This window comes from Onychomys torridus, chromosome 16 (assembly GCF_903995425.1).
Source record: "Onychomys torridus chromosome 16, mOncTor1.1, whole genome shotgun sequence".
Lineage (NCBI taxonomy): Eukaryota > Metazoa > Chordata > Mammalia > Rodentia > Cricetidae > Onychomys > Onychomys torridus.
The window spans coordinates 11732672-11759296 of record NC_050458.1 but is presented as its reverse complement, the minus strand read 5'-3'; the positions used below and the strand labels follow the sequence as shown (position 1 = coordinate 11759296).

Genomic DNA, 26625 nt, shown 5'->3' with positions numbered 1-26625 from the left:
ACAGTTTGCAGAGGGCCTCTGCGTAGGCCGAGATGCGATGCATTTATTGTCAAGAGAGAGTCTGCTTCTGTGATTAGTGCAAGAGATGCCCTTGTCTGCTATTTAACTGTGGAAAATATTCAGGGCACGTCTGTCTGACCTACTTCAATTTACTTTCTTCCATGACATCCAGTAGACATTCTCAAACTCTTCATGTCCATGGGTTGGGGAGGGGAGGATTTTTTGTGTGGTCTGAGTTGATGGAACACTTCCTTTTTACTATACATTCTAGGAGCATAAGAGTTGGATTCCTGATGTTGTAGAACATGTGAGTCATCTTAAAGAGCCTTTCATCTGCTGGGCAAATGATTAATGCCTGTGGCATTAAAATTAACTAGTAGAAACATAAGGATGGCTATAGATATGGTTACTATGCCTCTAGCTAAGTAGTCTTAAAACTGTAAAATTAAGATTTTTAGAATGTCTTTAGTAGACATGTAGCATCTAATGACTCCAAATGAAAAGCAAAAATAGGCCATGAAGTGTTAAGATGCAGATGTTTAGTCAAAATAATAAAAATAAAAAATATTGAGCACAGAGCATTGGGCCAGACTGTAAAGTTCTTTTGTTTTCCATAGTTTATGGCCATTTAAGCAAAGACATACTGTGTTTGATATCTTTTTCAACATTTAGTCATGAAGTGGTAGTTGCCCCAAATAGCAGAAGGCCCCGCCCTATGAGAGTGTAATGGACTGATGACTATTTTGTTCCCAACTTGTCACATGAGTCAAGCTTTAGGACATCAATTTAATGTTTTATAAAAGTTTCCATAGTTGATGAAGCAATGAGCAAAGCTTCTTATGACAAACTTTGCAGAAATCATGATGTCGGTAATCTGGAAGCCCTGTCTATGACACTGCCCCCAAAGTTTTCACTTCATCAAGCGAGTAAGAATCCATGTCTCTTTTTCACTTTATCTAGCAAATTCTGTTTCTTGCTTATCTTTGAAAATGGTGTGTGTGTGTGTGTATGTGTGTGTGTGTGTGTGTGTGTGTGTGTGTGTGAGTGAGTGTTGTTTTAATTTTGACCTCAAAATGTCTATGTATTTTATCTAAAATGTGCAGAGAAAAATAGTGCCATCAGCTAAGGTTCTTTTGAAAATCTAATGACACGTTGCATAGAGTAACTATTAGGTGGTATTTATATAGTATGACTACTGTAAGCATAATCATCGTTATGACAACACACAGTGGTCAAGGGAGGTTTTAGATAGCAGCTTGAACAATTTGATTTTTTTCAGTTTATCAAATTGTATGGTAAGTACTAAGAACTTATATACACTTGGTATTTTGAAGGTAGTTGTGCGTTCAAATGTACAAGAGAGTGTAACTATCCCAAATTGAAATATTTAGACTTTTTGTTCACTTCAAGTATGTTGATTTCTCTTTTGTTAAATCGTTACACATGCATAACAGAATACTTTCCAGTTAATTTTGATCCTGCTAGCAGTAACTATTTAGGCTATTACAGTGTGCAGGCATGGTGGATGAAGGTAGGCCATAGCAAAATTTCAGCCCATATTTATAACATGAATTGAAAATGTCACACTTAAAGCCTTGGCTCGAGGTTTTTAATCACTTCCTGAAAAGATTTCTGTTCAAGATTTAGTGGATAAAATATTTTGAAGAAAGAATAATTGCATTAAGTTGAAAATTCAGGGAATGACATGAGAGAAAGAGATGCGAAATGACTGACTAATCTGTATAAAAATAGGCCCCATGCTGGGATGTTTCCTTTTGCACTAGTCCCGTGTGACAGTCAAGCAAAAACAAACAAACAAACAAACAAACAAACAAATAAACCAAATGAAAAAATGAAATTGGTGCCGTATGCCCAGAACCTGCTGGTGGTTATTCAAAGCACATGCAGAGTTGATCTTAGATTATACTTTGCAACTTTATTTTTATTTTAATGTCATTTTAATTTCTACTTTTCTTTCTGGCATATTCTCTCCCCTTCCATCTGTTTGCCCTGGAAAGAATGTAGTACGTGTAAAAAAAAAAAAAAAAAGATGATACCAGATACCACATCTCACTAGAATAGAAAATGGGATGGGGTGGGGACCCTAGAGGTTAGGGACTCGGAAGCAGTGTAAGTCCACACACCCTATCTACATCTTGCTGTGTATAATTTGATGTGCACATCACTCAGATGATCTAGGAAGAATAAGCCTCTTTTCTAACGGTCCAGGACAATAACTGAGTCTTTAGCATCATCCCTGCTAACCAGGCAACTTTCAGTTTTATTCTACTGATCTGTAAATGAAAAAATGCCCTCATTTTCCCCACTGTTGTTAGTCATGCATGCCCAGGCTGTGGGCAGGCTCTCACAGTTTGTGCCTTAGGTCTCTGGGTTGCTGTCACATCATTAGTTGACCCCTGGGAGCATTAGGCAGTCTTGGTTAACAGTTGTGTATGCTGAGTCCTTTTGCAACAGTGGGAGCTTGTGGCCATTCAGGTAGAGGGGTGTTCCCTTGGCTGATGCAGTAGTGACATTGTTCATGGAAACTGGATATTCCTGAGTCTGGTTTCTTGTGCTCACCTCAGCTACTAAGATAAACAGCTCCACAGGTCTCTTCCAGGAAGATCTGATTTCCACTCAAGACTAGGGGCAGGCCTGACTGTTCATGAGTGATGGAGGCTATGCTTTAACCTGATACTGGGTTACAGCATGATATCCAATGCAGTGGGGGATCCCAGCCACCGGCTTAGAAGAGAGTTAGCTATGAAAGATGGTTTGGGATCTGCAGATCATACCACTGTCTCCATGCTGCCGAGCCCAAAGCAGCAGACTGCAAAGGGGTTTTGTCTGTGCCTTGAGGTTTGGCAAGGGTTCTGCACTTAGCATTTACACCATCAGTGTGAGCCACCATGCAACCGAACTAAGCCCAGCTCCATTCACACACTCATGGTGCTGTTATGACGGTCTTTGTGTAATGGTGTTTTTAGGTTGTTCTTTACTGAGATGTGAATGTCCCTAGAATGAGAACTATCTCTGCCTTTTCTCCCGTACCCTGCCCTTCGCCCAGCCACTCTCTTTCTCTGTCTCACTCTCTGTCAGTCATTTCAGTGTGTTTTTGCTCTTTCTCTCTCTCCACTACTTCACTGTATTTTGTTTTGTATTAGATTTTGCCAGGTCCCTTCTGCCTTCTTCGGCAGTATCCGTGATGTGTGTATAGAAAAGGGCATTATAGCATGTGTGTGAGCTATACAGCACAATGACAATGACCCGATTCCATCCGAGGAACTGCCACCGTGAAAGCTTGCCTGTTCTTCCCAGATTCTATTCTCTGCCTCACACCAGGAGGGACCACCGTACCAAGATGTGCTTTTTTCCTTTCTTTACATTTAAAGATAAGTTTACCACCTTAGACACATATCCTTAAAAATGCGATAGAACTCAAAGGAACCTTTTTTAAAAAACCCAGAGCCATTTCTCTACCTTTGTGGTCTCCTTCATTGCACAGTACCTGATACTTGGTACTTTGAATAGTCCTTATGGAGCCTAGGAGGTATTTTTGTGCTTCTAGATTGACTTGGTCCTTTGGATCCTTGTTTTTTCTTATTGGGGTGCTTGTAAATGAAACACACACACACACACACACACACACACACACACACACACACACGTCTTATCAAATCAGATTGCTTTGGGGCATTTTCATACTAGCATTTCCAGATCCTACTTATCTTCCTTTTGCTGCCATGCCAACATTCTCCAGTGGCCTTAATATGTTTGTAAGGCTCTGCTTACAGTTTTTCATAAGACATTAAGAAGTAAGGAGGAGAGGAATAGAGAGAACAGAGAACATTGGCTGCACTTGAACTTAGAAGTTAACTGGTATAGGGGTGGGGCAGAGTAGCTGGGCAGGCAAAGGCTTGGCCTGAGAACATGTCCTCTGTGCCAGCTGTTACTAAGAGTGAGATCCTAGGGATGGTTCCATTAAAGCAGTCCATAGACATGCAGAGCTAGTCACTGGGCTGAGCATCATCCAATTATGAGTTCACTTCATTCTCTTCAAAGGCTATAACCCCATTAGGATGAGTAGAAAGCTCTTTCACAGGGAAGGAAGGGGCAAAGGGGTGTGCCCAGAGACTTGAGACTCTTAGGAGCTTGAGGGTAGGAATGGTTTTTTTCAGACAGCGATGGGAGGTGTAGAACTGTTGCTGGAGATGGACTACCTCCCTGTCCTCGCCAGCACGGCAGTCCAGAAGGAAAGCAAAGGTGCACCACAGCATGCCGGGTGCTTGACCCCTCAGAACCAACTCCTCTTTGTTCCCCTGGAGGAGGAAAGTGGAAAGGAAACAGCACATGTAGAGTTGCTGACCTGGGAGGCTGTGAGTACACAGCCAGCAATATTGTTTTCCATCGTTCGTTGCACCTGGCATTCCCCCACCCCCACCCAGAGACGGTGTAATCTTTAGCATGATGACAACATCATACCTTGAACAGGTGTCACAGGGTGGGAGAGAGGAGTCACTCAACCTGTATTGCACCTGCTCTCTTTTGAGTTCTTTCCAAAATCTAGAGCTGTGGTTCTCAACCTCCCTAATGCTGTGACCCTTTAATACAGTTCCTCATATTGTGGTGACCCCCCCAACCCTAAGATTATTTTGCTGTTACTTCATAACTGAGATTTTACTACTGTTATGAATTATAATGTAAATATCTGATATGTGACCCCTGTGAAAGGGTCATTCAACCCTCCCAAAGGGTCACAACCCACAGGTTGAGAACTGCTGATCTAGAAGCTTTGCTGGTGGACAAGCCCTCCCCTGGAAATATTTCTATATGACTTCATAACCTCACCTCTCCTCTTTCTACTTTAATTCCTTAAACAGATGTCATAGTTAAAGCAACCACCCTGAGAACCTGCATTTCTCCAACTGTGCTTGTTCCCATATTCTGTACAGATGTCAGGAACTGCCCATCCTGTTTTATTCTTATTGGAGTATGCTTTCCATGACGATTGCACAGGGGTAAACCCAGCATTGATCTTGGAGCATCTCAAACTATTTGGATTGAGTCATTCAGTTTTTTAAAGCAGTTCCTCAGGCTGAATGCCAGATGGTCTTTCCATTTACTGACTGAAATAATTTCCATTTTATTGGGTTTTCCACCCTTTGATTGAGTAGGTTTATATATATCTCTTTTGGGCTGCTTGTTTGTTTTGTTTTGGTTTTGTGGGTTTTTGTTTTGTTTTGTTTGCTTTTTTATGTAGACTTCACTACAGCCAAGTGTGAAGTATGAGACAAAAGTGTTTTTAATGTTTAGCTTTTCCTGTTCAATCCTTTTTTCACCAGGAATTTTACATGATTTTTGCACTATGAAGTTAATTTTGTGAACTTCTAAGCTATGCACAAAGAGGCCCCACAGTCATCTCCTTCCCTTTTCACATGCTCCCTGTCTCCTAATTGTAACAGCTGACCTGATTTCTGTCCAGTCCCCAGCCTCAACTCCACATTGTGCTGTCCTGTGTCTGCATAAGGAAGGCGTCACTTAATTCATATCACCGCCCCATTCACAGATGGCCTTCGGTATGGCCTGCGTCCCCCTTTCTGAAACATAGCCTCAGTTTCCATGATTGCTACAGTGCCCCCATTTCGACTTGTTTTTTTCATCTGATTACAATACTCCGTTCAAATAAGGGGCTGCATGGCCCGCACAGCATCGTTTTCGTTTACACGATTCCTGTTACTTGAACTCAGTTCCCTTCCCTGACTACAGTCTGCTCCGTGTTCCAGGACCATCTTAGCTAGCGCCTGTCCCTACTGCAGAGCCCCTTGCCCGCCTGCCCTTACAGTCACTGGGAGTTTCTTCCTCTGCTGTGTGCATTGTGTCCTTTGTGAGTACATGTGCTGCACGCACCATGTAGCCTAGCTGCTTGAGTGTAAACTCTGCCCCCTCCCTGAGATCCTGAGTGTTGGACCTGTGTTCTCTACGTTGCTGCCCCAAACAGAACCTTGGCATGTACAAGATACAGCACATACTTGAAATAAACTGAGAAATAAATGTCATCACCCCCGGAACCCAGCTGTTAGCTCTTTGTGAATTGTGATGATCAGGTTCCAAACTGGGAGGAATGCAGACTCAAAGTCAGACAAGTCAGTTGGCTCTGTAACTTGGGGAGACTCATTCTTACCCCCTGAGAACTTCAGTTCCCTCGTCCTTAGCCTTTCTAGGATTCTAAGGATGAGAGCAAACAGCCGAGGTGGGGTTCTTGAGCGAGAAGGCTCTGAGGAAACGGAGCGTACAGTAGCATTGTTATCTTGCACTGTCATGTCTTGTCTGTTATCCCTTCAAGGCGTGTGTAATCTGTTGTCTGCTGTCGGCACTGTGCCTTCCACGTTTCTGTTCATGTCATCAATTAAGCACATTAAATGGGATAAGGACAAGGATAGAGCAGGGTGACAAACTGCTAGGGATTTCCCTGGAGGTGGGCGGGCTATCTATTAGTCAGGCCCCTCTGAGTACTGAAGCATGATATCACCCAGTGCACATGGCAGCTTTGTTTGTCAGAGTGTCATAAATATTTGTATCAAATGTCCACTGAATTCCAGACATGTGCTTTATATGACATTCATAACCCCGTCAGAAATGAGGGGTGTTTTTCATAGGTGGCTCTAAGGGAACTATTGCTGGCTCTTTTGTGTGTGTGTGTGTGTGTGTGTGTGTGTGTTCATGTGGTACTTTTTCTACAATTTATACTGATCAACACCAATGTCAATATAGGGTGTGATTTTTCACAATTTGTATTTTCCTCTACAAACTGCATATCCCTCCCCCCATTTGCAACCTGCCACCACTTTGTGATTTTACAAAACTGGTAGTATTGCTGAAAGTGTCATATCACTAAGTGTTCTCCGTGCCTCTCCTCCAACACCCAATGAAACATTCTTCCAGTCTGCCATATTCCAGGCACCATGCTTGCTTCTGGGTATGCAAGGATGAATAAGACAGAGGCCATCCCAGCCATATGCTAGTACCCTGAGCTCAAAACTTGTGTTTTCAGAGAATTGGGCAAGGTAGGTGGAGGTAAAAGTGAAGGGAATATTGATTTGTTATCAATAACATCAGTTCATCAACTCTGCCTAGAGCTGGGGACATAGAAGAAAAGATTTTAAACTTGGTCATGACCCCTTCCAGGAGACATCACTGAATTTCAACAATGGAAGAATTTTAGTGCTGTGAAAAATTTCAGGATACTGCACTTCCCACAGGCAAAGTGCAGCACTGGTCTCTGGAATGTGGTGATGAGTAAGTTCAGGGATGGATGTGTTAAATGGCATCCTTAATGGCCATGTAATATGACCACAAAAGAGGAGCACCTATTCTCCTCTTGAAGGAGGTAAAGGTCAAAGGTAAACTGAGACCTGAAGAACAGGTAGTGGTTAGACAAGCCTGGAGGGAAAGGAAATAATTCTAGTGGAAGGAGCAGCATGTTCCTTGGCATCATAGACCATGCTAAGGACAGTCTCAACACAGGTGGCATGGAAGACGGTAAGGAGGGAATTGCTTAAGGAGATTTATGCTCTGGAGCAGTGTGGAAGACAGAGTCCAACAGTTGGGCATAGTCTGGAAATTGCAAGTAAAAAAAAAAACAAAAACAAACAAAACAAAAACCCTGGTGGTTTCAGGTTGAGCACACAGGATGGGAAGAAGCAGGCAGATCAATATCCAGGGTTGAACAGCTGACTGCAGCATGTAATGGCACACTGAAAACAAGACCCTGTTATTGTAACAGCTCACCATAAGCGGTCACCTAGGCCACTTGTAAAAGAACAAAGGTCAATTATGGCATGATGACGTTTTCATAGGGAAATTTCCATCAGCCCATAAGGGAGACAAGGATGTCAGATGCAGATGCACCTCTCATCACACTATTAAAAACCCTTATCTATTTGGTGTTCTGGGTACTGACAATTTTTTAAAATATATTTATAATACGTTATTCTGTCTGAGAAATACAGGCTCATTCCTGTTACGCAAGAATTCCTACAGGAGGTGTTTAGCAGCAGACATACTAAGTGTGAATCTCATAGATCCACAGCCTAATAATGCTGATGAAGAATCCTGACTGTGCACTTAGGAAAACATCGTGACAGTTAATCCCTGCAGTAATCCCAAGCAAAATGAATTCTTTTGTGCCTTTTTTGGTACGAGGAAACTGAGGCACAGTAAGGTTAAGCAGTTGCCTGAGCTCACACTGTCATTAAATGGCAGAACAGAAAGGCAACACCCCCCAACCTGCTGGCTAGAGGCCACTTGAGCAGAGTACAGTACATGTTGCTGACAGTTGCATGAAGCACAGTCAGTATGAATCAATGCTCTGCCAAGTAAAATTCATTAAAATTTCACATTTTGGATATAAAATGTGTAAAAACAATTCCCAAAATATATACTATAGTGCATAGTTATATTTGAAATAGCAGTCAAACCTTCTGTCCCATTCTGTCAGAGGCAGCCTCTGAGAAAATTGCCTTGGGAGTCCTCTCAGGCACAGGAGTGCCTTCGAGCAGTGTTTCTGGGGTTTCTGGACCCAGAGGGCTCTACAGCACTGAGCCTGGCCCCACCTGTAAGTTACTAAACTTCACAAAGACCATTCTCAGCGAATCAGAAACACATTTCCAGGTGATGTCAATGCATCCTCCAAGAATCACACCGTAATTAGAAGGATGATCACTGGTGACTTTTAGAACACAGGCTGGTCTAAAATGGGTCCCACCATCACCTGACCTGCTCTGCAAGCAGTTGCTTAACTTCCCAGAGGCACATTGGCACAGCATCAGCTTTACCTCATGGATGCTTACGTGACAGTCAAAGGGCAATCTTTACTTTGGCTTTATAGCAGGTCAGGTGTTTTCTAATAGAGACTTTTATATGGTGGCTCTCTCCTCTCAAATGCTAAAACCAAAGAAACCAGGCCTTCATTTAAAACTCGGACATTTCCCTCACTTTCCACTGAGACCTAGTGCTTGGCCTTCAAATGAGGGTCAAGTTCAGAGCTGCTGTGGTCATTTGCACTCACTGGTTTCTCTTTACCTGCCTGGAACACAGGCTGCCTCCTTCAGAGAGATTGTGTACAAGATCTAGAGCTTAGTGGGTGTGGTCATGCACGCCTTTAATCCCAGTACTGAGGAGCCAGAGGCAGGAAGATCTCTGTGAGTTTAAGGCCAGCCTGGACTACAGAGTGAGTTCCAGGACAGCCAGGGCTACACAGAGAAATCTTGTCTCAAGAAATCAAAAAAACAAACTAACAAAAATCTTCTCACATCCGATGATTTGCCTCCTTGTCAAGGCAAGAGGCAGAGTCAAGGAAACAGGCAGGGCCACCAGGGCATGAGGACCAAGAGGAATAAGAACTACCATAGAAGGCAGCTTAACAATAGCCATGTTGTACCCAGAAATTGGGATGGAGTAGAGCAGAGCTTCTAGATTTTGTTTTGTTTTTGTTTTCTGAACTCTTGGGTCTCTGTAAGGAGATGGAAATGGATTTAAGGACAGATGCTCTGTAGAACATTTCTTTTTGCCTAACGATCTATGATATATATGGATTTGTTCTAGACTTTTGTGGGGGAAGAGTTGTGTTCCTGGAACTGTAAATAAATATCAGATTGAAAAATAGGGGCTGAGGCATATCTCAGTTGCTAGACAGCTTATTTGGTATGAATGATACACTGAGTTCAGTCCTCAGTGTCACATAAAGCAGGACATGTTGGGGCACACCTCTAATCCTGGAAGGTAGAAGGAGGAGGTTCAGAAGTTCAAGGTCATCCTCAGCTACATGTTGAGTTTCAGGTCAGCCTAAGCCACATGAGACTCTGTCTCAAAGGACAAAAGAAAACAAAGAATAAAAAGTATCTCATAAATCCATTTCATTTTCTCACCAACAGAAGAATGAAGTAATAAGGTTTTTTATAGATTGTATAATAAAATATTAAGTAGGAATAGAATGAATTCAGTAAATTATTTGGAGAATTTTAGAAAATTGTCCCCAAAGATTACACATCTGATGATAATCTACTCATTAATTACAAAAATAAAAACAAGTAAGTGCTGAAGAGGGTTAAGATTGGAAGACTAGTATTGACATCAAGTTTCTGGGGCAAGTGGTGGTGATGGTTTCTTCACTTGTTAAAATATTAAGCATAAAGAAATAAAGCATAAGTGTATACATTACTCAGTAAATGCATCAAGATCGGTTTTGCATGAACCAATGATTTCAAGATCCAATGACTGTGTTTAAATCAACTCTGTGCCTCTGAGATTCATAATAAAAATAAATGAATAAAATAGATTTTAGGAAACAGAACAAATATAAATTGTCACTCTTCCATAGAGAACTGATGTTTGGTTTCCACACAGAGCAGTGTGAGCTAATCCTTTGCATCTCTATTTCCTACCTTACCTGGCAGCTACTTACTTTCTAAACAATGACCACTAAGGGGGTCTATCAGAGGGCTGCTAGGAGGATGTCAGTAGAACCCTTGGAATTCTGGTCATGGTGTTGCAGGTCTAGAGAAATCAGGCATACCCTTCCTTTGGTATCTATCCATCTCTCTGAGAATGGTGTTCCATGTTTCCTCAGAGAAGACACCAGGAAGGACCTCTGTGTCAAGTAAGAGCAACTCCTAACTCTACCAGTCACAGACTTTGGGTCCCATGGCTCAGGAGAAGTTTAAGCTCAACTGTCTCTAAGTCATCATTGTGGCCTTGTGAGTGTTCTCTCTCCTCTTCCTGTTACTATTTCCACACTTGGCTCCTCCTCATGTCCACTCCTCTGCTGTGGCTGCTGAGTCTCCAATAGTCCTGTATAGTTTCCTAAGGTGGCTAGATCTGTATGCTTTCTGCCTCATGTCCCAATCCTTTAGGTAGAAATAGACACTGTTGCTTTCTTTGTGAAAATTGTGTCCCTGATAAGATAGCTGTCTCTTCCTGAAACAAAGACCAAGTATCTACCTGATGTCTATTAAGAATGAAAAAAACTGTGTGGTATACAAATATGAACTAGTGATGCCGCGGCCTTGATGAGCTCTTTGTTCCTACTAAGAACCACAGACTCCTCCAGAAGGTTTCCCTAAATGGGTCTTTGTTGTTTAGTGTGCCATAGACTTTCTTAAAATAGTGAAACATTCTGTCGACCAATATAGATGAGATCTAAGGATTCACGAAGTAGTAGCTCATACTCTATAGGCAAAAAGAACGGTCCTTACTATCCCCTGCCAGAGTGTCTGCTTTTTGTTTCTTTATGTGTCTATTCTGAATTCTCCCTTCCCAGCATATACCATGACAGCTTCACTCTGTCCTGAGTTCCTGCTCTAAGTCCTTCCCCTGGTTATTTTCATACAGGTTGGGATCCAGGTAGGGTGATTATAAGAAAAAAAATTAATATACTAGCAATACTGTGACATAGACACTATGTTTATTTACCTACACAGCTTGCATAGCCCTTAGAACTCTATTTGACACATCCTGTGGTAATCTTCCCTTTAGGGATGAATGCAAGCAACAGAGAGGTTATGAACTTTTTTCAAAGCCACATAGCTTGTGCATGTGGCTACTCATTTGAAAAGGAAAAAAAAAAAGCTTTATTATAAGTGAACATACACGTGAGTAAAGAAGAGATCATTCATGAACCAGGATGAAAGGACACTGAGATGTGGAACTGGAGCCTGGCTGAGTCCAAAGTTAAAATGCTGGCCTATGATGTAAATGCAGAGGCCAGTGCTCCTGGAGATGTTAAGGATTTGATCCAGTGTGAAACCCCACTGTTTGGTAGGCTATGGAGTGTGATGCTCTCATTGCTGCTGCCAAGGCTGAAGAGTCTCCATAAGTAGACTTATGTGCGAAGATGAGGAGAGGTATTTAAGGCCGCTAGATTTCAGAGCTGATTTGTAAATGTGCTAAGTATAGCAGTGGGGTGCTATTTCATAGTCCTGGTGGATGCCTTGGCAGTGATTTGTAAATTATGCCATGTTGTTTCCAGCAAGTGGGAGGTTTTCTTCTACTGAGATCTAGCAATACAGGCCGACTGCACCCCTCTCCTCCCAAGGCAAGAGTGGATGGAGGTGTGGTGCCAAGAAATCTGTCAATCCTTTCCTTCCGTCTTGTATTCTAGACTTAAAGTCACAGCCTTGCTCTTGCCTTTTACTATTGCCAGCATCTCGCCCACATTCTTCTCTCCCCGTCCTTCATCTCCTTCCTCAACTCCCTGCCCCCCACATGGTCTTCTGCTTCCACTCATCATGGCCACCTTCTATGCTGCTCCTTCCTGATGTAGATTTTCCTGCTAAACCAGAGCCATCTCATTTTGGGGAATACTAGAGGAATACTTCTTAATCAGAAGCAGCATCCTTTCCAGCTAGCTTTGTAGAGGAGCAGAGAGTCTGTACCTCCCAGCAAGCTGAGGAATTGGAAACAAGTAGCATATGAGTCAGAAAAAATATTTGAAGGAAGATGTGCCATTGTTACCAGGTCCTCAAGATAATCGATTAGAATGAAGTTCATGACCACTGTCGATGGGGCTCTTCCCAGACTTGTTTAGTCAAAGGCAGTATGGGTGGGGCAACTCCTGGAGCCCACCTGCCATCAAGCTTGTTGCCTCTAGTGGTACCTGCCCCACACATGACCTTGGGCTATAGGGCCAGAAGGAGGCAGTGCTTCCTGCCATTGTACGTGACCTCTTTAAGGGAAGAAAGAAGGGTCACATGCCCCTTCTCCCTGCTCCCTACTCCTCCCAGTCAGACCAGAGGACTACTTCAGCTGTCTACTCCATTCTGTATTCCTAAGTGTATTGCCTCAATTAATATCTTAATAAATTCTGTTACCTATTTAATAGACTTATGTGGGTTGATCACAGAGTTGCCAATGTTGAATCTACATGAGAGGTAATAGAGACCTATTTGGGGTTCTTTTGTTTCTGCTCAATATCTCTGCCATGGCTACATAGGCTACATCAAAAGAAACAGCCTAAGGTTTACAGACTAATCCAAATCTAGCATAAGTCCATAATACAGGAATCTACTAGAGAGTAAGATGGTTCCCTCTTCTGAATGGTGTAGCCCAGTTTTAAAGAACCTGTACCCTATATATTGTTCCCATATTGTCTTAGCTAAGTTTTTTATTGCTGTGAAAAGACACCATTACCACAGCAACTGTTATAAAGGAAAACATTTATTTGAAGGGGTGGCTGACAGTTTCAGCAGTTCAGTCCATTATCATCATGGTGGGACATGGAAGCGTCCAGGCAGACATAGTACCGAAGAGGTAGCCGAGAGTTCTACACCTTTCAAGCAACAGACTGTCTCACTGGGTGTGGCTTGAGCATATAAAAAAGCCTGCCTCCACAGTGACACACTAATTCCAACAAGATCACACCTGCTCCAACAAGGCCACACCTCCTTAGGTGCCACTCCCTTTGGGGGCCATTTTCTTTCAAGCCACCATGCATATGTTCTTCCAATCCTATGAAAATGCATTCAATGCAGGAAAGTGTTCCTGAAGAGCCATGGAAGCACAAGTTACTGTACAAATTAAAGTCCTCCCTCCTGAGGATTTGCCACTAAACTCCTCCTCTCCTTGATGGCCTCTGCTTAAGCTTCTGCTCACCCCACTGAGAAAAGCTCCAGAAATTTGGCAGACCACGGAGAGACAGTCCACTTCTCTTGATTATTGGAGCTCCATTCCATGAGCCCCACAGTCAGCTATGACAGCTATTAGAAATATGCATTCCTGCACCTTTTCCTCCTACACCTTCAGAATTGGAATATCTATGGGGTTTTCCCAGGAAAATGTACTACCATGCTAAGATATAGAAATCACTCATTTATTAGCAATATGAATATTAATGATTATATCAAGCACATGCTATGCACAAACTCATTTCGCCTTTAAAAACAACCATACAAGATTGGAATCATTATGCTCTTATGATCTTATCTAGAGCAGAACCTGACACATGGACAGGACAAGTGTTCAACAAACATTTGCTGAATAAATAATATATTAACCTTTAAGTGTGTGTGTGTGTGTGTGTGTGTGTGTGTGTGTGTGTGTACCTAAGGCTTAAGAGATTTTAAAATTGTAACTAAAACCAAATATCTAGCTAAGGGCAGTGCCTTTGCTTAGGAAGTATTCACTTTCCACTCCTTTGCTCAGCTTTCCTTTTGCCTTGTTTATAGTTCTCCCACTCACCCTTGTTCAACAGGTGCATTGCCTGAATATCTGCCAAAAACAGGTATCTGAGGCTGCAAAGATAAGGGGACAGGCTGTGCAGAGCAGCCTGTGACCTCGTAGCTCTCTGAGAGACTACTTTTGAATACCTCCCTGCTTATATTCTTAGACCTTGGCAGCCACCTGGCCAGGTTGCTGAGTGCTGTAGTAAACTTGCTAGCACTTTCCCTGGACTTTTCTGGAAGCAAGATTCAGACCTAAGGGCAATTCTACAGCTTCTTGGAGCAGCCTGTTGGGAGTCTGTTTGAGAATCTTCTATCTTTGGAAAGTGTTTGTACAGGTACACACACCACACAGTTTTGTTTTAGGAGCTCTTCATTGAGCAATTCTAGGGAAAACTACCCTTTTATCAAGTGATTATAAAAAATATGTGAGTTCAGCACAATATTTATTGTGGATCTTTCTCAGGGGCAGGCAGGATATTGTCTGCATTATCTTTTGATCCTTGTACTGTAGTTGTGGTTCTACGGAAGTAATGATGAAAATGTGTTGAGCTCTTGCTGTATACCTGGCCCTGTAGTCCTTCCTTTGTAAGTTTCCCATGAATTCTCACAACTGTTTAGTAATACTATTAATATCTTCATCACCATTTTATAGGTGGAGAAACTAAGGTAGGAGAAGGCGCAATGCCTTGCCTAAGATTCCACAGAGACTATCAGTTAGAGGAGCCTGGATTCAAAAGTTTCTTGACTCCAGAGCCCTCAAAATGCCACATGCACTGTCTTGATTACTTGTAAAATAAAACTTAACACAAGTCACCATACTTATATATATATATTTTTTTTGGTAAGAGTAATATGCATATGGCCTAGGACAACCAAATTACTCGGGATGATAGTAAAGTGAAAATGTGTTTGTAGTTGCCCTTTTCCAAGTTCCTTTATGATTCCCAAGGGAGGCCACGACTGACAGATCATTATCATCCCTTGAGAAAATGTTCTAGAATATAGTAAATTGCATGTGATTTTAAGATTTGCTTACATAAAAGCAGACACCCCACACCTACCGCCCTGTTTTTAATCTAAATAACACTCCACAAGGTCTTCTCATTTCCATACACCCACGTTACTCTTCCCATGATTGCAGTGTTCTCAGTGGCTGCTCTACTTCCTGATTCGTCCACTCACTATTAATAGACACCAGGGCTGTCTTTCAGGTGCTCCTGTGAGACACAAAGTCTTAGGAATCTCTTACCAGCTCTGCTTGTCTTCACACTCTTAACAGAATACATACTATCAGGCATTTTTCCAGTTTGATAAATGCAAAATGTCTCCTTGTTTTAAGTAGCTTTTCATGTCCATTAACTGTTTTTATTTCTCTGTCATATCTTCTTATGTCCTTTGCTTATTTCTTTTATTATTGATTTGTTTTATTTCCCTCATTTTTATGTTTTCAGTGAAATAAAGAAATTAGCTTCTTATCCCATGCTATATATTTCTTCTCAGCTTGTCATTTGTCTTTGACTTTTATATTTTCCCATTAGCAGTTTTATTTTAATATACACTATATCTAAATACTTTAAAATTGGACTTTTCTTTTGCTTCTAAGTGCTATCATTTATTTTTAAACATCTAGGTGTTCCACCAACAGAGTGTCACTCATAATGGAAGTAAATCATTTCTGAACTTACAATAATATGAATGGAAATTATATTGACAGCTTTTAAAGAACATTTCTGTTTGAAAATATAAGAAAGCCTTTGCCTTTAATGGATTTGATCACAAGTCCCTGTTCTGAATAGCACTTATGGCAGTCTTTGATGACTGGACAGTCTGCTTGGCTATGGAACATTTCTCATTTGCTGTGGCTGAGCCCCCATAGCCTTCCCAGTAAGAGTGATCTTTACCAAATGGCTTAGCGCTTTCTTCATTAGTGTCTGGGGTAACCTTGTTCATGCTGCTCCAACTGTACCAATATGGGTGTGCTTGGCTTCAGTGAAAGGGACTCCTCTGTCCTCGCCAGAGGCGGTTAAAGAGAGTAGCTGTATTTGTGGTGATGGAGGCATGAGAATGGGAGTGGAAGCCGACCTCAATTTGAACAGGGGATATAGATGGCTAATCTGAGTTAATTTGATAATTGCAGTGGCAAAGGACAACAGAAGACCTGCAGGCACTTCCACTGGTGGTTTAGGAGGACTTGTCCATGTTCACTAGACCCTAAGACTGCTCTGTGTTCAAATGCATCAGGACTCCATAGTGTTCCAAAAGCCTTTCAGTCCCAGCTTTCAAAGAGGAGATCATTTCGAGTGCTTTGTCAGATTATTTCCAGTGACATCAGAAATTTTCCAGCTGGGTGCCCACACACAGGCTGATGAGGCAGATACTCTCTCAGGCATAGAACTGCTTCATGCCAGTACCAGTTCAAAATCCCTGTGGAGACAAAGGAGGTATTAAAAGTCTTTCAGTGGAATATATCTTTTGCCTTAAAATTCTTCGAAGAATTTAATGAAATCAGTCAGTAAACAAGTATATAAATTTATATGACCAAGCGTATTCACTGAATATTAGATATGTTTAAGAGCACAGCTCCTAGGATCAGATGACCTAGACTTCAGCCTTGAATTATTAGTTGTGTCAATGTGTGCACCTTCCTGCTCATAGAAGCGATTTTATGAGACCTGTCTCTACTTCATAAATTCAGTATTATTATGAGAAATAAATTATTAGGGAAAGGTGTTTGAGATAGGTCTTCATAAATAGCATTTGCTTCCAATAACAGGAAAAAGTATAAGGAGAGTAATATCTATTCATTTGACTAAAATGGGCTTCATTTCAAAGACTTTACTGTATTAAGGGGGAAAGTAGCCTACACACTAATATGTGAAGTATGAATGCTGAGTAGTATATAGTAAAAGGTTATATTTCAGGGTAAATTACAGACTTATTTTTTTTCCTTACTAACCAGCACCATTTTCTAAATGTTCTGAAAAAGAAATATATAGTAAATAGAAGCTACATTTTTAATTGCAACAAAATAAAAACAATGGTTAGTAACACTTATTTAGAGCTTATGCTGTGTCTGCCAAGAGCATTTCTCAGCTTCGTGTTACATATATCCCAGTTGTTTACAGTAAGCCTATGTATGATGTTGCTGTGAAGAAATCGATGCACATAGGGGTGGAGTAATTTTCCTAACATCCTCGTGTAGAAAGCAGAGGTGGGATGTGAGTGTTCCCATGCCACTAGACCAGTTCTGTGGTTCCAGTGAGATGCTCTCTGTAAAAACGCAAAGGAGCTACCATGAGGTGCCTCTTCTTCCTCAAATTTTTGTTGCCTAGTAAATTGGCTGGGAATATTAGATAATTTACAAAATTAGCTTTCTTAGCTGGGTATAGCAGCATGTGTCTGTAGTCCCAGGATACACTGAGATGGGAGAATCAACTGAGTTCAGGAGTTCAAGGCCACCCTAGACAACATAGTAAGACACTATCTCAAACTAAAGCAAAATACTTTTTTAAAAAGCTCATTGATCTTATATCATATTTTATCATGTTTAGCAAAGTGTAATTTTTGGAGTGTGTGTGTGTGTGTGTGTGTGTGTGTGTGTTTGTGCGCGCGCGTGCAGGCACGCACGCACGTGCAGTAGAGGACAACTTCATTGAGTTGATACTCTCCCTCCACTTCTACACAGGGTCCAGGGATCGACCTCAGGCTATCAGTATTATGCAGCTTCTCCAAGCTTGTGCACCAAGTGCCTTTACCCACTGAGCCATCTCACCAGCCCCCAAATTACAAATAGTAAAAAACAAAATTCATTATCTTCAAATCATTGTGAAGTGGCATATGCATTATTTCACTACCGTATCATTCAAATGGTTTTGAGCAGCTACAACTATGGGGCACCCTGAGAGTGGCTCTTAATCTCTTACAGATATGCAGGAGATAAGATAGAATATACTGGAACAAAGAGGCCTTAGGCTCTGCAAACATGTGAGAGTCAATATATTGTGTTCCGGTACCAATAAAATGTTAAACCAAGTTAACCATTTAGCTTGAAGATGTAAGTACTAGAGATCAGAGGCATCCTAGATTTTTAGTAAAACCCTGAATATTTAGTAATTGTCTGTTTCTGTTCTAGAATTTTTGTCTTTATGCAGGCAGTTATTACATCTCATAACTTTTTGTATGTCTTTTAAGAAATGAAAACCAGGTGTTTCCAAGTAATAATTTCACATTTGAAAATAATACCTTAGGCCTGGAGGCTATAACCACAAGATATATTTTTGAAAATTGCCCATCTTTGTCACTTAGTAACCAGCCTGATGATCTGCAAGCAGACAACGCTGGGGAATTGGGCTGCCAGGAATAGTGTGTTGCCAGATTGCACTACCAATCACCAGTCTTTGAGATTGTCAAATGCTAAATTTATCCAGTGTATTATGCAGAAGCAACTAATTAAGTTCACAGAGCTTTGGGAGTGCATGTCATCAGTAGACAGTTTCTACCATGCAGAAGGAATTGCTGGTCTTGGTCCCAGGATATTGTAACTCTAATCTGCTAAGAACTAAGAATAAGAGTTATCGTTCAGCTAACAGGTCATTCTTGACTCTTTTCCAAAAGAAGCTGGGTATCCTGAGGGCCCTGGAAGCTTGAGAAGGGATTTTTCTCTGCCTGTCTGGCTATGATTCACTATTCTCACTAACAGAACTAATAAAACTTGTCAGAATCTACACAGCAGGGTCCCAACTCTGGCTACACTGTGTACCAGGCTATTCTTGGCGATTTCTAATTGACCCCAGAAAACCTGTTGATCCCCTTACTTCATCCTCTGTCTTCCCAGGGAAGCAGTCCAGTATCACAGACGTGTTTTGATGACTTGATCCTACCCTGGATCAATCTCCCACAAGCCTAGGGCCAATCGGCTTCCATTTCTTCCAAAATACAACAGTGAAATTCATGTCTATCTTAGCATACCAATTTCCCGAGATGGAATTACAGAAAGTACCTCATACAGAGCTGATGACCTAAGAGGCACTGAATAAATAGTCATTGTGGTGAAAATAATGGTTCACTATTTGTGAGAAATGAAAGGATTTAGATCATTCTTATTTCTCTCAGTTCAGAAGTGGGAGCTGCCTCTGGATTCGAGGCCAAAACACCACACAGATTATGTTGTAGGAATTGAGTGAGAAGGTCAAATCAAATGCACCTAGATTCAGTTTCCAGAGTCATGTGCAACATCATGTCTTTTGGAACATCCTATTGTATGGCTTTCCTTGTTCTCTGTTGCCAGCCCCCACCCCTTCACTTCCCTAGGAAACCTATGGAAATAATTCCATTATTGATATGTGATAACTATGTCTTCTTATTAAAATGGGTCTGCATGACCCCAACACACGGCATATTATTACCTGAATACACTCAACTCTCGCTTGTTCCCATGAGATCCCTTTGTAAACTAACAATCCCACCTCAAAGCTCAACCCCTAATTTCTGTCTCACTCACAGATCCCATTACGGTCACTCTGCATGGAAATGTTGATTTTCTGTTTGGGCTAAGATTCTGTCCCTAAGTGTATACATACACTGACACTACTGTCATAGAAAGTCGTGTCTGTAATCAGGCGGTGTTGGTTCAAGCCCCCCTGGAGCCAGTGTTTCTCTGGACTGCTTCTCCCTGGCTGACTCCAGACCAGAGGTGCCAAGTTCAACTATCAGGAGCTGACTGCAAGGGCTCCAAGATAAACTTATGGGGAAAACTACTTTCGCCCTGATCAGTGGCCTTCCTTTTGCTTACTCTTTGGGTGGTGTGAGCTGTCGGTGAGAGCGGCCCCGGGGAGGGTTGGGAATTCCTTGCCCTTCATGAGCCACACTGTTTATAGTCTGCTGGAGATTGGCTCTTGGAGGAACCATCTGCCTGGCCTTCTGTTCTAGCCTGTTTATGAAACGGTGTCTTGTGCTTTCTCTTGTTGGCCCGGAGGAAAGCACACAGTTTTTGGAAGCTCTGGAATGTTGGCACTTGGAGGGTTAGAGCATGCAGCTCCGGGAGCTGGGACCTGGGAGGCAAGGCTGCCTCTTCTTGGCTCACTTCCTTCTCTCTCTCTCTCCTGTTGTTTTGCAGGCAGTGAAGCCGACTTCAGCTCCTCCAGCAGCACAGGCAGCATCTCGGCTCCTGAGGTCCACATGTCCACTGCAGGAAACAAGCGAGCCTCTTTCCCACGCAAGTAGGCACTGACTCCTGCTCCGTAATTACACAGCTTTGCGCTGGTGGCTTCCTGTCCACGGGTTTCTGTAGAACCATCTGGATCCTGAGGCCGTTATTAGTCGTGAGGTTGATTGTTAGGTATTCCACGGTGATCTGTAGCTGCTCCTTTCCTCATGTGACTTAGCCTGTCCTCCCTGCCCCCAGCTGTCTCTCAGTCAGACCTGGGCCCTCTGCCCCCCTCCCTCCATCCCCTGCTCTTTCCTTCACTCACCTGTGTGTGCAATGGCAAATTAAGCTCTGCACCCTGCCTGCCCCTCACAAACCCCTCTCATTTTCTAGCCACCTGAAAAGGCTCTACCTTCCCTTCTATGAAGGAGACATTTACTTAGGAAGAAATGAGAGAGACAGAGAGAGACAGAGAGAGAGAAAGAGAGAGAGAGACAGAGAGAGAGAGACAGAGAGAGAGAAAGTGCATAGGTGGGGGTAGCCACCACTGCCAGAGGCAGTCAAGCAAAGCAGCTGGATGTGTGCCCTCTGGAGTCAGGCTGTCTTGGCCTTACACTAGTACCACCCTCTACAGGCTGTGAGGCCCTGCATAAGGGGCTTCATTTCTGTATACTTTACTTCTCATCTGCAAAATAATTATCATGATACCTACTTCAGAGGGTTTCTGGTTAGCGCAGTGCTCAACATGTGGTAGGCATAATAAATACTTTACATTAACATTGGTTCAATCGGGGGCAGAGGATTATGGGAAAACACATGCTAATGTTCACATTTAGTGGGAGGAGTTCTAAGCCCAGGATTTTCTACCCATGAACAGTGTCATTATTCTTCAATAGGTACTCATTGAGCATCTACTGTAAGGCAGTAAACAGAACTCAGTGAAAGCCATAATTATTCTAGTAATGTACAAAAGATAATATATGGGTATATTATATAATTTTTAAAAATGACACAGGGAAAATAGAGAGTGTAATAAGGCATGTGATACACTTTTGATGGACTAGTTCCAGCACACCTCAGGGATAAAGTGAGCTCCACCACCACGTGGAGAATGTCTTCTGACTTTATTAAGTCACATCACTGTCCCAGGCCATTGCATTCAAAAATTATTCCAAGTATTAATAGTATATGTTTTTCAAGATCATTTCCATTTCCAGAGGCTTACAGCTCTGGAACCCTGTGCAAACATTTCCTATTTCTCTTGAGCGAACAGAAGGCTTGACTGATGTTTATAGATGGAACTAAGATGCCTCCAGTGCATAGCTTCCTGTTAAAGGCAAATCCAATCTAACCCATGAGAAAAAGTAGAGCCCACAGTAAACTATTGCTCTGTCCAGCCCCCTCTATGCTTGGGATATAAAGTGCCTCTGGGATCAGAGGGGAGGGATGTAAACATTTGCAGTATAGATGAGACAAGTCCTCCCCTGAGAAGCAAGCACATCCCCATGGTAAATGGTATCAAAGAAAATGAGCCAGATTAAAAAAAAAAAAAAAAGAGGCCATTTTATTGAGCATTTCAAATGAACTTAAGTCTGTCATTACATTTCAAGATGGAGAGCTTAGAGAAAACATTCTAGTCTGAAACTTAGGGGTTTTTTTTTAAGTGATCAAAAATTGATGTAGTAAATATAATACAATTAGTACAAATCAAACATAGCAGAATTGTTTTGGTTTGGGGGTTTTTGGTTTGGTTTGGTTTTGTTTTGTTTTCGAGACAGGGCTTCTCTGTGTAGTTTTGGTGCCTGTCCTGGATCTCGCTCTGTAGACCAGGCTGGCCTCGAACTTACAGATATCTACCTGGCTCTGCCTCCCAAGTGCTGGGATTAAAGGCGTGTGCCACTGCCACCCAGCAGCAGAATTGTTTTTTTAAGATTAGTTTTTGTTTTTGTTTTCTTATTTCTGTGTATGTAGGTTCAGGTGTCATGCCTTGGAACTGGAGTTTCCAGCAGTTTTGCCTGCCTGATGTGGGTGCTGGGGACTGAACCCAGGCCACCTGCAAGAGCAATAATTTCTCTTAACCGTTGAGCCCTCTCTCCAGTCCCACAACAGAATCTTTTATAGCCAAATAATAGACTTCAAAGTTTTCACAACAATTAGTATTTGGAAATTGAGATTGGCTCCTCGTTTCTTTCACTGACCTAGGCACAGACAGCCATCAGTAAATTCAGTGATGGAATATCTTAGGCTTTTCATGTAATCTTTGTGTTCAACAGCACCAAGCATTAAGGACAGCTGTAAGTGGGCTGGTTACCTATCTCAGACTGTGTAGGAGAGTCAAATATATAACTAGTTGCTTCCTGCTTCAATGAAAGTGTTGAGATGTGAAGAAAACATGAAATTGTTGAAAAAATTTTGACAGGTTATCTCTAAAGCAAAGCTTTAGAGACTTGCAATCAACTAACTTATTATCCAATTCTAATGATACTTCTAAGGAAGTATCTTTTTAAACTAAAACATTAATCTGTCTAGAAGTGATAGAAATAGGAGTGAGGTTAGTGGGTAGTTGCCATTGGCATCAAATACACCATTGTTTATTAGGTGTATGACTCTAGGTTCATTTGCTGTTCAGGAAAACAGAAATGACCATAGTATCACTGAGTTAAGTGAGCTGATGTAGGTAACCACATCACAAGAGTCCAGACCTTGATTAAAGTGGGAGGGGTATATTCGTAAAAGAAAATCAACATGATGCTTCTACTAGTGAACTACAGAGCAAAGTGCCATAGAGCGGCTGGCCTGAGCAACACCAGACACTTACTTGCCTCTTTGGGTACTTTCAGATCAAAGTCTCATAGGTAGGCTTCTTCTGAGCCTATCTGCTTGGCTTGGAGATGCCCAACCCCGTGTATCCTTACATCATCATCTCTATGTACACATCTATGTCCAAAATCTCCCTTATTATATGTATATCAGTTAAATTGAATAAGGGCCAGTCACAACTGCCTACCTCTCTAAAGGCCTTGTCTCCAAATGTCACATTCTCAAGTCTTGGAGATTAGGGCCTCAACTTATGAACTTGGGATATTGACAGTAACAGAGTTAAGTCCAAAACAATGACAGCAGGGAATGTTGATAGTAATAATGATGATGATGTTGATAAAGGAGAAACAGTGGGATGCTGGTGGTGATAATACCTGAAATGAAGGGCCTGTGACTAGGAAACAGAGATCCTTTGGGCTCCTGCGAGGTTTCTATATGTACTTTTACATTAAGCTGTTCAGGTATTCAGAAAGGGCGCAGGGTGACATATTTTCTCGTTTCTGTGTATTACATTGCTCTTGTCTTCTAGAACAAAGAATGGTGGAGAAACTCCATGGCCAGCACAAACATGGAACTCCAGCTTCTTCTTTGAAAATGATGAAAATAATTGATGAAGTTTATGTCCATATTGATTAACGTTTGAGCTGAAATAAATGAAAGAAGAAAAAGTAATAGTTTTAAACATGAAGTTTATGTTTTGAAAATTAGCTCTTAAGGCATTATGAAATTCATGTCCTGAAACACATACGAAGACTTGATTATATGTTTTATAATATTTGAGTAATGTTTTGTAGCTTGATGAGTCTTTGCTTTTTTCTGTGTAGTAGGTAAGTTTCCATGAAACCACCTAATTTAATGCTTGTCATGGGTCATATACCTCAGCACTTTGTTGCAAGGTGAATGGGTAAATGCCCAAGTGGATTGTTCAAAGAATAACTATATCTGAATGAGAACCTGATAAAATTGTTTACAGGACCAAAGCAATGTATTCCCTTTCTATAAAGTGGGAGACATTACTGTTAAGTTTTAAATTTTCCAGTTTTGAATCCCAGATCAGCTATACATTCTTGGACTCTTTATTTTCCCTGTTCCTCTATGAGTATGGGTAAATGGGAACCAGTGATTGCATCTGTCTGACAGGATCAGGGTCAAGTGTTCACAAAGTATCTAGAGCAGCACCAATGTCACAGAAGGCCCTAAGGCGGCAGTTCTCAACCTGTGGGTCACAACCCCTTTGGGAGTTGCATATCAGATATCCTGCATATCAGATATTTACATTATAATTCCTAACAGCAAAAGTACAGCTATGATGTAGTAATGAAATAATCTTATGGTTAGGGGTCACCACAACATGAGGAAATGAATTAAAGTGTCGCAGCATTAGGAAGGTTGAGGATCACTGCTCTAAGAGATGGTTAACACAGAATAAAATTCCCTGTGTCAAAGTTATTGGTAATTCTTTATATTCTCTCACCACTTGCAAGGGTTAACCCTCCATATTTGCTTGTAGCCACATTGGGAAATACACTAGCCAGGGCCAGGCTTAGAAGTGAAGCATAGAGAAGAAAATCCAAGCCAGAGTACATGTTCCTTTTCAGCTACTTGTGAAGTTCTTCCCAACCTTAGGCTGCTGAAGTCAGCTTGTCACTAAGCCATCAACCCATCTGTTCCATATAAAATGTCTCCTCCTTTGTGAAAAGGAGAGCCAGTCGATTTGGATGATTTCAAGAGGAAAGAACTTGTAAGTTTAGAATTCTTTAATGTGCAATGTACTTGGTTGACAGTGAGTTGAAATTGCATTTGAATTTAAGTAAGTGATTATAGGCGTTGAGCCCTCAGTCATACTAGCTCTCACTCTTACACATGTTTCTCCCTGAAATGCATCAGTGGACAGGGCCAGACTTCAAGCTGCAGATAGGAGAGGTTCTCAGGAAGCAGTGCTGCTGTATGAAAAGAATGTTCTTCTTGATTTTCCTGTAATACCCAGCAAAACTCCTGATGGAACATGTTATCCTGTTTAAGTAATTTCAGCATTCTCTGGATGCTTTCCAACTCTACTGGATATCAAAATCTCTGGAACTAGATTAACAGGAAGAATCTAAACAAGCTGATCCTGTAGTACCAGGCTAGAGCCGAGGTGCACGAAGCTTTTGGAAGAAAGTTATATACCTTTTCAATTTGGCTTTTCTTTTTTAAAGACAGGTATCATAATATGTAGATTAACCTAAAAGTTGCTCTGTAGTCAAAGATGACCTTAGGCTCCTGATCTACCTCCTGGTGGTACAGGGGTATACCACACCAGGCTAGATTTTCAAACCAATTCTCCAAGGAAGGCGGGATGTTTGTGTGTGTGTTACATGTGATGTGCCTGTGTGTGTGTGGTGTGTGTAGTGTGTGTGTGTGTGTGTGTGTGTGTGTGTGTGTGTGTGTGTGTGATTGTGTGTGTGTGTGTGTGTGTGTGTGTGTGTGTGTGTGTATAATCCAGCAGTCATGCTAGATGGCAAAAATTATAGGTTCAAAATATAAAGGTGAGCACACGTATAGATTATTCAGGAATCTAATTCATTTGGAATATTGGTGTATTTAGGAATGGTGGGATAGGTTGGAAGAAATGATTAACTGGACCTGTGAGCCATTTTAAGAAGTCTAGCTCCGAGGCGATGGGAAAGTACTGAAAGTCTTGGAGGAGGGCAATAGTGTTCCACTTCTCACTAGAAAGGCATCAGCCTCCTATAGGAAGGAACAAGACCAAATAGAAAGTGTTGAAAACAACAGGAGAGGGAGTAGTTCCTTGTGTTCATGATTAAAAAGGGGAGCAAACAGGAAGGAGGTTTACGAAAATGTTGCTCATGAGGACCACATAAGTGACCACAATGGCTCAGTCAACTCTAGCAGTCACATTTCCTCTACAGCAAGCAGCTGTAGCAAGGAGCAGGGGAACACCTGTGCATCTCCAGCTACAAGGCCTCTGATTAGCATCTGTAATGCTCTTCTTTCAGCCGAGGTCCCCACGGCCGGAGCAATGGAGCATCATCCCACAAGTCTGGCAGCAGCCCACCATCCCCAAGGGAAAAGGATCTTGTGTCTATTCTGTGCAGGAATCCATTGAGTCCCAGTAACATCCACCCTAGCTACGCCCCTTCTTCTCCAAGTAGCAGCAACTCCGGCTCCTACAAAGGAAGTGACTGTAGTCCAGTTATGAGGTGAGTCCCATTGGCCACAGAACGGATGCTTTTTAACTTGTCCAGTTTGGAACTTTTCTTAAGATGAGAAAAATTATATAACTCTTGATTCCCTACTTGAATCTGTAATAAGACACCTCCCTTCTTTTTCACAGTTAGCTAATCCTTTCAGGGCTGATGCAGAAAGACACAAACCACAAGCTGAAACAACACTGGACCGTCCAATTGGTTACTGGATAGGGAGGGAAAACAGCACAATAGC

The 26625-nt window shown here is 41.8% G+C and overlaps 1 protein-coding gene across 7 annotated transcripts in view; it reads left to right on the top strand.

Annotated features, from left to right (window-relative positions):
* Sybu (syntabulin) overlaps positions 1-26625 on the top strand; it is a 109503-nt gene that overhangs the window by 77365 nt on the left and 5513 nt on the right. For all 7 annotated transcript variants that reach the window (XM_036208614.1, XM_036208618.1, XM_036208613.1 and 4 more), the window contains 2 exons: positions 20332-20434; positions 26181-26384. In XM_036208614.1, the coding sequence (XP_036064507.1) occupies positions 20332-20434; positions 26181-26384 (307 nt within the window). The remainder of the gene's footprint in view (positions 1-20331; positions 20435-26180; positions 26385-26625) is intronic.